At 55.6% G+C, this 17210-nt stretch overlaps 2 protein-coding genes across 3 annotated transcripts in view; one reads left to right on the plus strand and one right to left on the minus strand.

The window, feature by feature from the left end:
• The first annotated feature begins 3911 nt into the window (after nucleotides 1-3911).
• Nucleotides 3912-14126, plus strand: HSD11B2 (hydroxysteroid 11-beta dehydrogenase 2). 2 transcript variants are annotated; one of them, XM_066350008.1, is made up of 5 exons: nucleotides 3912-3981; nucleotides 12212-12424; nucleotides 12544-12729; nucleotides 12832-12969; nucleotides 13160-14126. In XM_066350008.1, exons 1-5 carry the CDS (start codon nucleotides 3927-3929, stop codon nucleotides 13579-13581), a joined length of 1014 nt encoding a protein of 337 aa, XP_066206105.1. In that variant the 5' UTR covers nucleotides 3912-3926; the 3' UTR covers nucleotides 13582-14126. The 2 variants fall into 2 exon arrangements, with proteins under 2 accessions (XP_066206105.1, XP_066206104.1); XM_066350007.1 differs by lacking the exon at nucleotides 3912-3981 and adding an exon at nucleotides 8538-8944.
• Nucleotides 14127-14619: 493 nt separating this feature from the next.
• Nucleotides 14620-17210, minus strand: part of ATP6V0D1 (ATPase H+ transporting V0 subunit d1) — a 50851-nt gene continuing 48260 nt past the window's right edge. The window contains exons 5-8 of the mRNA XM_066349229.1: nucleotides 15804-15881; nucleotides 15502-15678; nucleotides 15315-15392; nucleotides 14620-15218 (exon numbers count right to left, since the gene is read on the minus strand). Of these exons, the coding sequence (XP_066205326.1) occupies nucleotides 15057-15218; nucleotides 15315-15392; nucleotides 15502-15678; nucleotides 15804-15881 (495 nt within the window). The 3' untranslated portion in view covers nucleotides 14620-15056. The remainder of the gene's footprint in view (nucleotides 15219-15314; nucleotides 15393-15501; nucleotides 15679-15803; nucleotides 15882-17210) is intronic.

The raw sequence follows: 17210 nt of genomic DNA on the forward strand, positions 1-17210 counted from the left end.
TGCTTTCCATGACCTACAGGGCAGGTCTGCCTAGGGTAGAAGAGCCCAGACCACAGGGAGGAAAAGCCCACTGTGGTTGTGAGGGCTTGTGCTTACACGTGTGCGAGAAGTTCCCAAGCTGGCTTACATGGCTCCTAGGATTGCCGGAAGATACTCCTGGGCGGGCGGCCGGGCGGGCAAAGGCGGCTCATCCTGCCCTGGGCCAGAACCAGCGGCCCATCCTTAGTGCCAGTGTTTGCCCAGGCTTCCTGGGGTTGTCGCTTGTCCCAGGGCAGGCCAGTGGTTATGCATTTCAACCCTAGTTCTGCCAGTCACTAGCAGGACAAATTCCTTAACCTTGCTAATTCTCAGTTTGCTCCTATGTGAAGTGGGGTAACAATAGCTATTACAGTGGGTGGTAATGAAGCCTGAAAATGTGGTCAGGCCTATAAAAACAGAGTACTCAGTTGGTAGTAAACACTGATACACATAATCTAGACCATATTTGTCTTTCTACCAGGAATGATGCTATCCATTTCATCAACTAATAGAATTAAGTTTTAATGATCAGTTTAGCCTGGGTGGGACGAGGTCAGCCACAGCTCTTGCTTGAGTCCACTTCATCTGGGTCACAGTACCCTTTCCAATGGGCCCTGGATGAGTCAGCCCATCCACTTGGCCGGTCCCCATGACCACCAGCAGCTCTTGCCCCAGCAAGCACAGCGGCCTCCTGGCTGGTCTTTCTGCTTCCATTGTAGGCTCCCCACACTGTCAGTCCATTCTCCTCACAGCTTGTGGCTGTCTTTTTTTTTTTTTTTTTAAGCCAAGCTGATTATTTTACTTCCTGCTTACAACCCTCAGTGACTCTCCCTGCTCCCCCAGGGAGCAGTGTTTCTATATGCCATAAAGTTAGAATCAAAACCTCCTCCTCACCACAGCCTCCAAGACCTCCTTTGCCCTATGGCTCCAGCTGACCCCTGCAGCCCTCTGGACTCCCTTTCCTCAAAGGAGCAGGCTCCCTCTACACAGGGCCTTTGCACATGACATTCTCACTGCCTGGAACATCACTTTCTCCAAGAGAGTTTTCTCTCACCCTCAAAATAGAAGTGGCTTTGCTGCCACATAGCACCAGGGGACTCTGCTTTCTAGTTCCTTCTGTGCAGTGATCAGATCAGGGGCTGTCCCTCCAGCCAGACAGACCACAAGGAGAGGAATGTGTTTTTCTAGCTCGTGATGGCTTCCCTAGCACAAAGCCTGGGTCATAGTAAGCACTCAGTTGAAGTTTATCGAATGAAGGAAGGAGGAAAGGAAAGAACAAAGGAAAGGACGGTGCTATTTATAGGAATTCTTTTGTGAGGCCTTTTGTGAAGTAACTACTACTTGCTGACTTATTTTTGGTGTAAAATTGACTTTCCTTATATTACCGTCCCTTCGTAGTAAAACTGTTTTTTCCATGTCCCTCGTAAAAGTTGTTTTTTATTTGCTACACTCAAGATATTTTCCTCCCATTAATTTTTTCTTGTTAAGTGATTTTTACGACCACTTTGTGCTTCAAGAAAGAACTGCCGTTCGGTATTTAGAATATTCTCCCAGCTTCCTCAGTGAGAAGGCTCTGGCAGCATTCCCACTGTTGACTATAACCAGGGCAGCTTGGAACACGATGTCACCCCTCCAGAACTCTCTCGGATCTAGATAAAACTTACTCTGTGCCTCTAGTTGGGAACAAGGTGTTTGGAAACAGCACCTTATGCAACAGAGCTGCTGCAGGGCCGTCCCTTGGAGGCAAATGAAATAAAATCATGGTGTGTGGAAAATGTGTCCGCAGAGTCCTAGGAAGCAAAGATTTTAAAGTTTCTCTGCCAGTAATTCAGTTTTTTATGTTATGTTTCTTGGAAAACTGAAGGCTTATATTTACCACATGTGTTACCTAAGATGCAGAAAGGGGGGAAAATGGTACCCTGCTGTGGTAAGGATTTCCGTGGCATCCTGGTTAAAGCTGCCCTTTTTGCAACCGACCTCCACCCAGCCATGCACGTGCTCCCTGGGGAGGGGTATTCCCACTCCCCATGAAAGCTATCACTTTGCTCGCTCATTTCTGTGGGGAAAGGCACGTGCATGCAAAGTTGTTGCCTGTTCCTACTTTATTACAGAAATACACAGGGCTGAGGCACCTGCATTTTTTCCTCGAATACTTTAAAGCAGATTATATTAGGGAACTTCTCAGGCCCATTCCCAGTGGAATTTCCTTTGAGTGTTCATGTCTCGAAACCTTATGTAACCTGACACAATTATCTGAAAAGGCTCAGAATCCAAGAGAGCAGTGTTCTGAGCTAGGAATGAAGGTCAGAGCTGGAAAGGAAGTGTTCTCCCCTGCCTGGGGACCGGGTCATGCTTCACTATGACAATGCTCAATTCACGTTCCAAAGAAAAATGCCAACCCCCTGGCACAGCGACCAGTGGGTGCACTTGCTTCATCTCTTTGAACAGGGAACCACTTAATGAGCTGCTCGAGGGATGTGACAAAGCCCCCGACCTAGCTGGCAGTTAAAAATATTTCGATAATCACCTTGAACAACTGGCCTTTCTAGGATGGAAACGAGAGTGGCTTGGGTCCCTTGTAGGGGGGATAACCCCTTCCACTGACTCAAAACTCAAACCCTCCTGAGCCCTGGGGGTGGGGGAGTCTCCTGTCAGCAGTTAGTGCTGCAAATGGAGTTATATGTGGGGGGTCTGGAAACCATATTTTCACCAAGTAGTCGGTCCGGGTGACTCTGACTCAAGCCCCAGCCCAGGGCACAAATCAGGAAATTAACACACACACATCCCCCATTCTTGAGAGCCCTTGGGCCTAGAAGCTTCTTTTTCTCCTTTGGTTTTCACTTTTAGAAATCCTAACCCCGTTCACTGTTTGCATACTAGCAGCAAAGGACCTCCGGACCTCCGAGGAGAGCAGGCACCACTCATAGGTGGTTGGCTTTTCAAGGAATTTGCTGGAGAAAACTTTAGGACAGGCTGTGAACAAAACCTCCTTCCATCTGGTTTCAGTTTATTTAAAAAACACACACACAGACCTCCCCACCAGTAATCAGAAAACAGCCTCAGCTTCCACCGGGCTGGTATTCGCCACCACGGGTGGGGCTGAATTATGTATATGCAAATAAAGTAAACCAGTCAGCCAACAGCAACTAAGTTTTGTATCTCTTGCAGTTGTTCTGCCCAGAAAAGGCCTGAATCAGGGGTGATGGAAGCTGTAAGGAAGCAAGTTTTGGAATTAGTTTTAACAACTTGCTTTAATTCTACCGTTGGGAGACATGTTTCTAATCCAGAAGCAAATTTTAAAAGGTCGATGGTCTTCTGCCTAGTGATTGCCCACTGCACAATGCCAAAGTCCTAGGCTGAAGGCGAGGGGGCAGTGCGGCGTGATGGTCTGATGGTTAGGAGCGTAGTGCCTGGCCAGCTATGTGATGTAGGGCGCGTCATTTAACCTCTGTGAGTCTGCTTTCTTTCATATAGGAAGGGGATGATGATAGTACCTGCTTCATAGTGAAAACGTGAGGATAGTAAGTAAATAAAGTATGAGCAAGTTGGATACAAAAGACAGGCATACGGCAAACAGTAAATGTAACAGAAGCTTATGAATAGCCCAAAGCCACACAGCAAGATCCAAGAAGGCCAGTTTCACCTGGAGTCAGCCAAGCTCTCCGGGTAAGTGTTCCCAGCTGGGGCTTGCCTTTCCCTTGGGCTGGCCCAGAAAACCCTTCAGGAGACATTATTTTAGTATTTCCCAAACTCGAGGGCCCTAATTTCCAAACACCTGCCTTCAATCTCAGAGGCAAACTAAAAGTTCAGAGGAGAGTTTGAAAGCGTATGTTATGTTGCTGCCTCTCACTTTCCCTTCTCCCCTCTTCCAGGGACCAAAGGAGCCGATTTCCAGGTACACAGTCTAGATGGGGTACCGTGGAAAATGGAGAGGGGTTCAGTTCATGCCCAGAGCACGAGGAGGTGAGTCAGCTATCTCCCAGCCACGTGAGTGATATGCTGGGGACCACAGGCACCCAGCCACCTCTGGGCTCAACCCTTGCATGTCCATAAGCACCTCGGACTCTGTCCAAAAGAGTCCTCTCTGCCCCTCGTCCGCATTCAGCAACAGGACTCCCAGCCTCCATTCTTCCCCTGTCCCCAAATCCTTTTCCTGACCAACTGGAACAGGGCCTCATTTGCTTAAGATCATCAGCAGCTCTCCTGTCCCTCCTCACGAAGTCTAAGGAGCCCAGCAATGTGGCCCAGCGTAGCACAGTTCTCAGGAGCCCGGACTTTGGACTGAGGGACACCTGGATTTGAATCGTGGGGCTGGTCCAAGATCCAGACTCAAGTGTATCTGAGTTTGAGACCTTGAACCATTTTCTCAGCCTCTGGAAGCCTCAGTTTCCTTGAATGTAAATAGTAATAATGCTACTCCCTACAAAGGGCTAGGGTGAGGCCCGTGCACCCCAGGGCTGGGACAGACCAGGAGCCTTGGAGGCCAGCGCGTGAAATGAAGAGTAGGGGTGGACCTGTGGTGGCGCAGTGGGTAAAGCGTCAACCTGGAAACGCTGAGGTTGCTGGTTCAAAGCCCTGGGCTTGCCTGGTCAAGGCACATATGGGAGTTGATGCTTCCAGCTCCTCCCCCCTTCTCTCTCTCTGTCTCTCTAAAAATGAATAAATAAATAAAAATAAAAAAATAAAAAAAAGAGTAGGGGTGATGTGGGGGAGGGTGCTGTCAGAACCAGGAAAGATGAGGCCATCTTCGGGCATGCTGAGTGTAAGGGGCTTAAGCGTGTCCAAGGGAGGCATCTGCAGGCACGTCCAAGGGGACATGTGGGCCCGGAGTCCAGAGCGAGGCCTTGGCTGGAAAGGAGCGTGGGAGTCACCAGCATGTGAGTAGGAAGATGAGCTCATGCTGAAGGGAGTGGGTGTCCACAGCCAGAGGCCCCCCCGAAGAAAGAGAAGCTCCAAAGAGGAGCCTGAGGGGTGGGGGCCCCCTCAGCGGCGGCCTCACCGGTGCCCCCGGGTCGAAGGGGCTGGGGCATGAGGACTGCCCCCACGGGAGAGGCTTCAAGGAAGCTAAGTTAACTGAAGGCAGAGATGTGTAGGGTGTTTGGGGGCTAAAATGTCATTGAAATGAGAATGGCAACGGTGATGGTTGACAATTTTAGAGAAATGTGGCTGAAAATGGGGGAGGGGAGTGCGTGAGAACAATGCTTGCGGAGAGGGAGAGAGGACTGAGGTAAAAGCAGTTCTTGATTGTGGTTCCTTCCCAGTGGGAGAGGCCAGAGCCTGAGTTCTGGCCGCTGGGAAGGGCCCAGCAGTTAGTGTATCATATCCGTGTGGCCCGCCCAGCACAGGGCCCAGCACGCAGTGGGGACCCAATAAAAGTATGCTGTCTTCGAGGATGGGATCCATAACCCAGGTGGAGGGACTGGCCATTGGGGCCCCTCTGCCGTCAGACCAGGAAGTTGGGGTAATGGGGTGCCAGGGGTGAACAGAGTGCAGGGTAGGGCCTCTCTGGGACTCTGCTGCCTCCTCTGAGCTGGACCAAAGGGAGGAAGTGGTGATAAGGGAGTGCCTGACTCCAGGAACCCTACTGTGTAGTCAGGGGGTAGAGCCTGAGCTTTTGAAGGCTGCCACTTGGCACCCCATGCCCAGCACTTTTATTCCCCCCATATTCAAATCCGACAGTCATTTTCACTTTTTCCCCTTCAGAGCCATGCCCTCCCCTAACGGCCAGCAGATGGTGCCAGTGAGCTGCTGGACTCAGCTGGAGGAGCCGGCATCCAGCCCCCCAGCCTTCCACCCACTGCGCGGCCCTCCGGAGCCTGGGGGCATGCGAAGGATTTGGCTCACCAGCTTTCTGACAGGGGCTGGGGGATGGGGACAGGACTAGAACGGAGGGAGGCTATGGGCTCAGAGGCTTTGCTCCTGGTTACCCTTCATTCCTGTCCCTGCCAGGCCCTGCCTTATCTGCTGGGGCTCCTGCCCCCTTCCCTTCTCTTCCCTGGAGGCCCCTGCCAGCCCAGACTCCTGGGTCTGGCAGAGGCTGGTTCTCTGCCCCTGGGCAGACACAACCTGGCACCGGGCCCCAGACAGGGCTGGGCCAGCCACTCCCAGCTGTGACTGCCCAAACCACCTTCTTTCTACTTCCAGAATATCTCCTCCTGGTCAGCTTACCCCTTCCCCAAGAAGGAGTCACAGGAGGCTAAAGCATTGATCCTGGGAAGAAGGCATGACCTCCTGGCCTAGAAAGTGAGAGGAAATGTGTCAGGGGGCAGATAGATAGATAGATAGATAGATAGATAGATAGATAGATAGATTAGATAGATAGATGTGGCAGATCACCTAGTCCTGCAAGACCCAGACCACATAAGACTAATGGTTCCCTTTAAGGTGGCAGTGCCCCAGAAGCTGAGCTGGAGACCCCCCCCCCCCATCCTAATCATCCTATACTTTGCAGCAAAAGACGATTCCCTACATCCCCTCTCAGCAGGTTTCTCCCCATCACAGGCTTTCCAGTGAGTCACAGACCCTTCCTAGGACAGTATAGGATCCTGTTCCTCAATCTCTGTTCTCACCTTGCTTTTCCCATTTCCATCTCCCTAACCCTTCAACTCCTGCTCTTGGCAGGTGCCGGTACTACTTATGTGGTCTTGACCTTGAAGGTTGCCTGGGATCCCTACCTCACCCTCTCCTCCACACCCTCTCCCAAAGGGAAGCCTCTAAAGAACTGAAGCTAGGGGAACTAGCGCCAGATTCTCAGGATGGTGACTAGAGCTGGGCGGGGAGTGGGTCCCACCAATCCCAGTATATAGCTCAGATCAGGGAGTCAGGCCAAGGGTGCTGTGCCTACCTTTGGGTCTGGACCATAGATTTAGGGTAAGAGGACTCAACAGGTTTTGGAAAAGAAACGTTTCCCTGAGTTTCCAAAGGATGACCCAGACCAAAGAAGAATTACTGGAAACACGCACAATACATACGAAGTGACAGCACAGGGAGAGACATTCCATGTGTGCAGAGACAAGCCATGGAGCCCATGGACTTGAGTATACACAAATATAGGCACACAAGGTCATATACCCAAGGTCAGGTCACACACCCTCTCCAAGCAAGTCCTGCCTTCCAGGGCCAGGCTAGTCTGTCACCCAAACTTATAGGAGGAATATGTAGGAAAACAGGAGTGCTCTGGATGGGAAATGGATTCTCTACCCAAAGCCTGTCCCCTTAAGTGGGTCTGACTCCCAGCCCCCCTCACTGAAACACCCCTGGCCCACCACGGGGCCATGCCTGGGTGGCAGAGAAGGCTTTGGAGGAGGCATTGCTTTGAAGCTGTGGCACAGCCTGGGCACTTAAAATACAAAATGGGCAACAGAGCTGGGTGGGGTCCATGACCTTCTAGGATCAACTGTGGGCATGGATGAGATACTGGGCAAGGCTCAGAAGCCCACAGGAAGCAGGAAGCCCCTCTGCCATGGGCTGTACCTTCTGCCCTCAGCATAGGGCCTGGCAGTCAGGTACTGGCACCAATTCCTACTGCCTGGCAGAACCCTGGCATGAATGCCAAGCACAAGGTGCCAGACACGGGGGTGTGCAGGGTGGGGGGCCGCCAGGCCACACACAAACACAAACCTTTATACGCACAGGGAGGGAAATGCACCCACACTCACATTATTTATTTTATCCCCTGGGGAATAATGGGAACAGGGCAGGCATCACCCTGTCCTAGAGGCTGCCCTCACCGACTCCCCAGGTGTCCCCACTGGCCCTGCTCTTGAAGTCCCTGGGGTAGGAGGGTGAGCTGGAGGTAATGGGAGGCCCAGCCGCTTCCTGTGACTCCCATTCTCTCCCCCACCAGCACCCCCACATACATAAACTTGTGTGGCAGGAGGAGGTGCAGCTGGTGCATCTCCAGGGCAGGGAAGGGGAAGGTAGGGCAAAGACTCCCAAGAACCCGACCAAGAACCGGGTGGTCATCCTGCTTCCCCCAACCCCCTCCCCAAGCCGGTTTTTGTGGCCCGGGTTTTGTGAACGCGTGTCCAGGAGTGTGTGCGATGGCCCTGCGGCCGCGCACGGCGTGGGAGCGCGGCGGTAGCGGCGGCCCGATAGGGCGATCTGATTCCCCGCGGCGTACTGTCAGTGTAGGGCGCGTGGAGGGAGGTTGTGCGTGTCTTCAGGTGCCCCAAGCAAGTGTGAGCTGGCTGTGTTCACCTGGGAGCGGCGGCTCAGAGGCCGGGGAGCGTGTGTGGGAACTCGGAGGTGAGCGGAGGCTGACCACGAGGGTTGGACGGTAGGGCCCTCTCTCTGGCCAGGCAGGCCCCACGGCGGGGCGTCTCCTCCTCCAGCAGCAACTTTGGGACTTTGTTCCGGCTTCTTCGAAAGCAGTTCTGGCTGCGGGGGCGGGGCGGGGCGGAGGCGGGGGCACCTGCCCGGCTCTGGGTGCCAGGACTGATGGAGAACGGCCACGCCCCCTCCCCGCCTCCGCCCCGCCTTCTCCCCCGCCCCCGGGGCTCTTTATAAGCTCGGCCCGAGGGCGAACAGAGAAAGCGAGTATTTCTCCCGCCCTGGTCCGTTTTCTGCTGCACCCCGCGCCCGTCTCCCCGGCACCGATTTCCTACTCCCGACCCCCAAGCCCAGCCACTACCCCGGCCCGCCCCAGTCCGGCCGGCAGCCATGGAGCGCTGGCCTTGGCCGTCGGGCGGCGCCTGGCTGCTCGTGGCGGCCCGTGCACTGCTGCAGCTACTGCGCGCAGACCTACGTCTGGGCCGCCCGCTGTTGGCGGCGCTGGCGCTGTTGGCCGCGCTCGACTGGCTGTGCCAGCGCCTGCTGCCCCCGCTGGCTGCACTCGCCGTGCTGGCCGCTGCCGGCTGGATCGCGTTGTCCTGCCTGGCGCGCCCGCCACGCCTGCCCGTGGCCACTCGCGCGGTGCTCATCACCGGTGAGTGCGCGGGGCGCGGGGACCCAGGCTTCTAGGGCGGGACCGGACACCCAGAGGGTTCCCATGGGCACGGCAAGGCAGGGGCCCCTGAATAGAAAGAGTCCCCTTCCCTTGGGTGCAGAGAGCAAACTAAGTAAGAAGCAATTTTACCTTCCCAAGTCTAGGTTAATTGCCTGCCGCTGCGGGGAGTGTTGGAGGGAAAATGAGCAGAGTGTGGGCAGGTGCGCAGGGGAGACTGCCGCTGAGAAAGCTGGAGTCTCTTGGAGTTTGTGATTTATACTATGGCCCTCCACAAGAGAGCAATCTCTGAGGGACTTACGAGGATAGTCACTCCTTCCACTCTGCCTAACATGGGATGCAGTATCTCTTTCCTGGGGCCAGAGAAAGGCACTTAGACCAGCAGTTGAGAACCTCACCACCCAATTGGCTGGGATCCTTGAAGTCCAGAAAAGTTTGAGGTCACCATGACAAGTAGCTGGGCATTCAGCTGGCTCTCAGATCCGGCTGACCACCCTCAAACTGCTGAGGTGTAGAGTCCAGAGTCTGCACTCCACCTCCCATTCCTCCTAGTCCTCTGTGCCCAGAAAGGAGGCCTTAGCGAGCCGGGCTCAGGTGTTTCTGGCCGCCTGGCTGAGCTCCCTTTGTCTGGAGCAGGGAATAAATCTGTCACCAGATCGAGGGGAGGAAAAGGGGGGCTGAGGCCCCGCCGGAAGTGAGGAGGGGGAGAAAGGCCAGGGGGCACTGGCTCCATTGTATGGGAGGAGGGCAGCCTAGTCTCTCTCCCAAATCCCATGGCTTTAAACAGGTGCTCAGGGCGCTCTGCCTTTGCATCGGGCTTGGGCTGGGGGCAGCCACCAGACTGGCTTCTTGGAGATCTCAGTCCAGGAGAAGGCCCTGCATGATCAGATGGAACTCGGAGAACTTCCCAGAGGAGGCCATCCTTGAGCTGGGCCTCAGAGGATGGGTGGAGACAGGTGGAGTACGGAAGGTGTTCTGTATGAGACAAAGGGTGTGGAACAAAGGCTTGAGGCACAGATGAGCATGGTCTGAATGGGGGACAGTCTTCAGTCTGGTGGCTGGGATGTGGTGGGACGTGGTGGGATGCGAAGTTGTTTCATCAGGTGGAGCCTTGAATGCTAAGCAAGAAGCCAGACTGTGCTGAGGCAGGGTGCAAGTGGCCTGAGGGCTTGGGCTTCAAGCAAAGAGAGTAGAGATAAAAGAGGGTTCAGGCCGATAGGAGCGACCAGTGTTCTGAGTGCAGTGTGTGAAGCCTTAGGGGACCCTAGTTTCAGGAGTGTGAGGAAGAAAGATGACAGACCCCCCTGGTAGGAAGTAGGTACTAAATGGTGAGCTGGCCCCAGGAATGGGCAGCTTCCCCCTCTGCCTTCTGATTTTTGAGCTGCCTCAACAGGACCCAGGCCATCTGCAAGGACTAGTGTCTTTCCTGAGATCTCACCCCAGGCTTTGGTGCTGCTTACTTCTTCTAGCCTTGAGCCTGAGAGGGAAGTGAGAGGAGGGATGCCTTCTGTGACGTGGGCTCCCCCATCTCTGGTTGCAAAGCCCCACAATGAAGGAGGGGAAGAGGACTGCCCAGCCCACACCATCTAAGCATCAGGTATAAGCCTCCAAGTTTCCCAAATGCCCGGAAACTCTGGAGGCCCCTTACCACCTGACTGAGACAAGTAGGTGGCCAGGCCCTGCCCCACCTGCCAGAGTGGCCTCCCCCTCCCTGAGAATGCCCCTGAGAACCACTGGCCAAGGCTACTTTGAAGCTCAGCCCGGGGTCAGCGTTTTGGCCAGTGGCTGGGTGCCTTGTATGCATATTTGTGCATTGACGGAGGCAGGAGTCTCATGGGAGTGAGCCAGTGTATTGTTCACAGCTCACTACAGGTAGGTTGGAGGTATGTACAGGTATATGAGTGCACGTGAGTAAGAGGGGTGCAAGAGTGGCGAACTGCTGGGACAACAGGGGTAAGGCTCTGGGAAGCCTCAATTTCCTTGGGAAGGACCTGTCTGCTCTGGGGCGGGGACTGCTTTGGCTAGTGGACATACACGTGCTCACTCCCCTGCCCCAGCTAGGCTTGTCCAGGAAGGATGCCCCCCCCAGCCACACAAAGCCCAGCTTGAAGCGCCTAGCCCATCTGTGTAATGTGCCTCACTGCAGAGAGCGGGTACAGAACCATCCAGGATGGGGAGGCAGAGCAGCTTGGCAGTTTCTGCTCAGGGAGGGAAGACCAGTGAGGGAGGAGGCTCTGCCCACAGAGCCAGGATTGGAGTGGGAACAATCAAGGAAGCAGAGGCTTATCGGACCCCACTCTGCCTCTGCCTGGCGGTTCCTCTCTCCATACCAAAGACAGGACGTTAAGCCTTCAGGAGTGGTAACTGACCTCAGGTCACACTTGGTGGATGTGGGAAGGGATAAAAATGCAGGTCTGTTCTCTCCATCCATCATTGTCCCTGTCCTGGGGGCAAGTGGTCTGCCGCTCAGAGAAGGCCCCACTGTTGCCACTGATTGAAATTCCAAGGGTGGGGAGCAGGGGTGATTTGGGAATGGGCCTCCTGCTTGCCTGGAGCCTGGAACAGCCGTAGAGGGTGTTGAGGTTGGAAAGGCAGGCCAGCTCAGGTTGGGCAGGGCCTGGAAGATGGGAGCAGAGGGCTGAGGCTTCATCCCACACACTGTGGGAACCTTGGGGAGGTTTTCAGCAGCAGAGTTATATTGTCATTTTTGGAAAGATCCCTCTGGTTGCTTAGGTAGAGAATGGATATAAGGGATTAAGATGGGGCAGAACTAAAGCAGGGACGCTGCAGTGTCCAGGTAGGAGAAAAAAACCTGGCAAGGGCAGTGAGAGAGGAAGGGAGGCTGTGCAGTAATCCTGAGCGTTCGAGCAGAAGCTTGCTATCAAGCCGGCAGAAGGACATTAGGGCTGGGACTGGGTCTCAGGCTCACGTGGGACAGAGTCCTGACATTACTCTTTGCTGGCCAAGTGACTTTAGGAAGCAACTTAGCAGGTCTCTATAAAGTGGGACTCGTAAGCCATATTTGATGGGCTTGCTATGCAGAATTGGAGATGACATCTGTGTAAGAACAGATGATCAGCCAGGGGCGATGCCTGCCAAGATGGGTCTAGGAGAGGAGAGAGGGCTGCTGACTGCAGGTAGTTTGGGTGTCCAGGGGTCTGGCTCCAGTCTGGACCCTGGTGATCCTGGGGTTGTCTCGGGCTGGACTGGGCCACAGTGGAAGTTCACTGGCTGCCCTGCTCTGGCCAGGCTGTGACTCTGGTTTTGGCAAGGAGGCAGCCAAGAAGCTAGATGCCATGGGCTTCATGGTGCTGGCCACCGTATTGAACTTGGATAGCCCCGGTGCCCTCGAGCTGCGTGCCTGCTGTTCCCCTCACCTAAAGCTGCTGCAGATGGACCTGACCAAGCCAGCCGACATTAGCCGTGCCCTGGAGTTCACTAAGGCCCATACCACCAGCACAGGTCAGTGGGCATGGCTCCCAGAGGAGAGGGGTGGCTGGGTAGGTGTGAGGGACGAAGCAGAGATTGTAGGTTTGCTGCTGGCCTGACCCACAGCTGCCCTCCCTGCTCCATGCCCTCAGGCTTGTGGGGCCTAGTCAACAATGCGGGCTTCAATGATGTAGTGGCCGATGCAGAGCTGTCTCCAGTGGCCACATTCCGCAGCTGCATGGAGGTGAACTTCTTCGGTACACTGCAGCTGACTAAGGGCCTCTTGCCACTTTTGCGCCGGTCCAGGGGTCGCATTGTGACCCTGGGCAGCCCAGCAGGTGAGTGCACTCCCACACAGGCAGGAAAAAAGCCCCTCGGATGGGGAGGGATGCTGGAGCCCCTGGCCCAGGCTGAGCTACCCCATTCCCATCCATCCCCAGGAGACATGCCATATCCATGCTTGGGGGCCTACGGGACTTCCAAAGCAGCCGTGGTGCTGCTCATGGACATATTCAGCTGTGAACTTCTACCCTGGGGGGTCAAGGTCAGCGTCATCCAGCCCGGCTGCTTCAAGACAGGTGCAAGTCAGGGTTGGGGGGTAGGGAGGCCTGGGGCTGGAAAAGAGGGGTGGGCGTGGTTTATGGGGGGCAGGCCTGAAGAGTGGGCATGGCTTTGGCAGGAGGCGGGTCACTGGCCTGTTAGACCTAGGTCTGTCTGTCTTTGGCTTCCCTAGCTGACCCCACGTTGATCTTACCACTTTTCCTCCAGAGTCAGTGAAAAATGTGGGCAACTGGGAGCGGCGCAAGCAGCTGCTGCTGGCCAGCCTACCGCAAGAGCTGCTGCAGGCCTATGGTGAGGACTACATTGAACACGTGCACGGGCAGTTCCTGCACTCGCTGAGCCTGGCACTGCCCGACCTCAGCCCGGTTGTAGATGCCATCATCGACGCGCTGCTGGCAGCTCAGCCACAACGCCGCTATTACCCGGGCCGTGGGCTGGGGCTCATGTACTTCATCCACTACTACCTGCCCGAGGGCCTACAGCGCCGCTTCCTGCAAACCTTCTTCATCAGTCCCTGTCTGCCAAGAGCACTGCGGCCTGGCAAGCCTGGCTCTACTCCCACCGAAGATGCAGCCCAAGAACCAGACCCAGACCCAAACCCGGGCCCTAACCCCACAGCGGCCCAATGAGCAGTGTGTACATATGGCCTAGCTCTTTCAGAAGAGGAGGTCCCATGAGCTCTTGGGCCTCCCCTGGGCATGTGACCCCCCACATGTGCCCTAGAGCCTAGCCAATGCCCTCCAGCCCCCTGCCACTGCCAATGCCCCAGGTCAGACCTGGTGAGGCTAAGGTTTCCCAGTGAACCTCTGGGCCTCTCTATTGCTTCATGAGCCCAAAGAGACCCTCCAGGGTACAAGGCTCCACCCTGCAGCTTGGAGAATCCAGCTGGATGGGAAATTTAGGGCAAAACATAGCTGTAGCCTTTGACACGATCCCACAGTCAGTGCCTCTGCAAACTAGGAAGTGAAGAGGTAGGCTGGGGACCCCTCAGGACTATCTTTCAGCACTAGTGCCTCAGTGCTGCGACTCAGAGAGTGAATCTCAACTGTTCTTGACTGGCTCAAGAATCAGGGGCCCGAGCACCCACCCCAAACCCGCCATGCCACAGGGAGGCTGCCTACCCTACTTGCCTGATTGCCATTTTTTAAATAAATGAATTTTTATTTCTCCTAGAGTAGGGGAGGTACTGTGTTTGGAGGGGGCGATAGGCTGTGGCTGTGTGACACTGGGACTGCCTGGGGAGCCCCTGGGGCTCAGCATGAGGGACAAGGTTTGGGGCACACACTCTGGTTCATACCTGTCCCCTCCATCGGCCTTGGGCAAGTCATTTCTCCATAGATTTGGGTTTCCTCATAGTGAAATGGGGGTGATAACCCTGGCCTTGGGAATGGTGGAGCTCAGTGAAGCAAATAGGGAGGCCCGAGGGCTCTCCAGAGCCAGAACCCAAGCCTCCAACAGAGGAAGGGGCTACCCCCCAGTGACTCTCCTGCCCTGAGGAGTCTGGCTGCTCAGGAGAGAGCCAGCCTGGGACCACCGACTGAGACTGACGGAGGGAGGCAGAGGCTTAGGCAAGGTGGGGCTGGGCTCAGTAAGGGTACACCCAAGGGAAGTGGGGGTCTGGGAAAAGAAAAAGAACTAGAGCCCAAAGGAGACAGTAGACACCGGGCTTAGAGAGGGCAGTTTATTGTTCAGAGGGGCAGAGCTGAGGGAGGGGGATGCACAGCTACTTCCCCATGCCCCTAGGATACACACACAGTGCTTCCCCTGGACCATGGCTCTGGGGATGACCCGCAGGGGGGAGAAGAGGTTCACACTGCTCCCAGGGGTGCTCAAGGGAGGGGCACAAAAGTGACCACATGCTTCTTAGACGTGTCAGAGGCTGTAAACGGCTGAGGGGGCCTCCCTGATCTGGAGGGGGACTTGGTCCATCCTTGGTGAGGGGAGCAGGTACCCAGCCCCCTTTCAGGCCCAAGAGCAGTCTCAGAAGACCAAGGAAGCTGGGCCGTTGCTAGGACAATGTGCTACCCCCAGGGCAGGCAACTGAGCTGCGGCCTTGGTCACAGCACACACAGACACACACTTGTGGGAGCCTTGGGCCAGGGCACTAGAAGATGGGGATGTAGTTGTCAATCTTGGCGCGGTGGCGCTGGGCGATGCACTCAGCAATCCACACAATGTTGCGACACTCCTGTTCCTTGAGCTTCACAAAGGCGTAGAAGACACCAAAGTGGAACTGGTTCAGGAAGGCTAACTTGTTCAGTTTTACCTGCGGACAGAGGCAGGCGTGGTGTGCAAGTGGCCATGACTGCAGTCAGGCCTGAGCCACCAACCCCTCCCTATGACAGGCAGGCCTGGCACCTACCTCATGCTCAAAGAATCGGTCCTCCAGGGTCTTATCTCCAGGGTTGCTGCCTGCACCCTCGAAAAGCAGCTTATACTCCTGACCACGGGAGTGGTGGTAAGCACAAGCATGAGGGTACTGTTAGGTATGTGGTGGGGGTGCGAGTGCCAATATGCCCACCCCTCGGTCCTGTAGCCAGGGTACTCACCGGGTAGTAGTCAGCCACGTTCTTAACCTGCTCGTAGTCATCAGCCCGAGCTAGCTGGGCCAGGCCCTCTGGGTAGAGCCTCCCACAATGAGGAAAGAGCTTGGCACGGTCCTCTTTGGACAGCTCTGTGTCGAAGGAATTGATGGTGATAATGAAGGCGCGGCGATCTGCTTCAAACTGTGGGCCAGAGCATAGGCAAGGAGAGAGGGAGGGGGAAAGGCAGTAGCCAGTCAGTCAGCAGGGCTTCCCCTCGGCCTGTCTTCCCCTAGGGACCAGCAGGCGGGAGGGTGGGCAGCACTCACCTCCAGGATGGGGCACATAGCATCGGCCGTGGTCCCGCCTAGCAGGGTGCAGAACTTGTAGAAGGATTCCAGGTAGGCCTGTGCAGAGCATGCGCCTTGCTCAGCCCAAGCGGGGAGACTGGGCGCTCGCCAAGCCTCCTACTCATAGTCCTCCCCCTTCCCTCCCTTGCCCCTTTCATGGTGAGTCCAAACATCACAACCATGGATTGGCTAGGGCAGCCCCCATGTCAGAGCCCCTGAAACAGCCACAAACCCCCAAGCCAAGTGGTGACAGCCTGCTGCTTTGTCCCCAAGCCAGGAGTGACAGAACAACTTCTGGCCAACTCTGCTTCATGGTACGGTGCCCCCACACTGTCATCCCACGGAAGGCCAGGCTCAAAGGGGGACTCTGTCTTTTACCTGCTGACCTGCCTGCCTTTCCCTGCTTGGCCTCAGAAAACCACATGTCAACAGGCTAGTGAAGAAAGGTTACTCCTCAGAGTTCATGGAGATGGCCTAGACTGGGTGCTCTGCTCCCTCCTGGGCCCCTACCTACTAAACACATTCCCCTCCCATCCCCCAGACATCACACAGTAGGAGCCAACTGTCAGCCAGTTCCTGCTGAGGGATGATGATTGCCTACATGGATGTCAGCCTTGCAGAGCAACGGCCGGACACACAGCTGCCGGCGGGAACAAGCACCTCCTGCCCAGGCAAATAGGATCTGCTGAACATGAGAAGACAGGTCAGCCCAGGCCCAAGTCCCTCCCAGCACTCTTTTTTTCTTATTGTTGACAGAGACAGAGAGAGGGACAGATAGGGACAGACAGGAAGAGAGAGAGAAGCATCAATTCTTTGTTGAGGCTCCTTAGTCTCCTTAGTTGTTCATTGATTGCTTTCTCATATGTGCCTTGACCAGGGGGCTACAGCAGAGCGAATGACCCCTTGCTCAAGCCAGCGACCTTGGGCTTCAAGCCAGTGACTTTTAGGCTCAAGCTAGTGACCACGGGGTCATGCCTATGATCCCATGCTCAAGCCAGTGACCTTTCACTCAAGCTGGTGAGCTTGTGCTCAAGCCAGCGACCTTGGGGTTTCGAACCTGGGTCCTCCGGGTCCCAGTCTGACATGCTATCCACTGTGCCACCGCCTGGGCAGGCTCAGCACTCACTCCTTTTTTTTATTTTTCTGAAGCTGGAAACGGGGAGAGACAGTCAGACAGACTCCTGCATGCGCCCGACCGGGATCCTCCACCTGGCACGCCCACCAGGGGCGATGCTCTGCCCACCAGGGGGCGATGCTCTGCCCCTCCGGGGCGTCGCTCTGCCGCGACCAGAGCCACTCTAGTGCCTGGGGCAGAGGCCAAGGAGCCATCCCCAGCGCCCGGGCCATCTTTGCTCCAATGGAGCCTTGGCTGCGGGAGGGGAAGAG

Source organism: Saccopteryx leptura, chromosome 9 (genome assembly GCF_036850995.1).
Source record: "Saccopteryx leptura isolate mSacLep1 chromosome 9, mSacLep1_pri_phased_curated, whole genome shotgun sequence".
In the NCBI taxonomy this organism is placed as follows: domain Eukaryota; kingdom Metazoa; phylum Chordata; class Mammalia; order Chiroptera; family Emballonuridae; genus Saccopteryx; species Saccopteryx leptura.

Coding starts and splice junctions, on each gene's coding strand:
- HSD11B2 (XM_066350007.1), top strand. CDS start 8,680: ATGGAGCGCTGGCCTTGGCCGTCGGGCGGCGCCTGGCTGCTCGTGGCG. Junction 8,945..12,211: donor TCGCGCGGTGCTCATCACCG/GTGAGTGCGCGG, acceptor TGCTCTGGCCAG/GCTGTGACTCTGGTTTTGGC. Junction 12,730..12,831: donor GACCCTGGGCAGCCCAGCAG/GTGAGTGCACTC, acceptor ATCCATCCCCAG/GAGACATGCCATATCCATGC.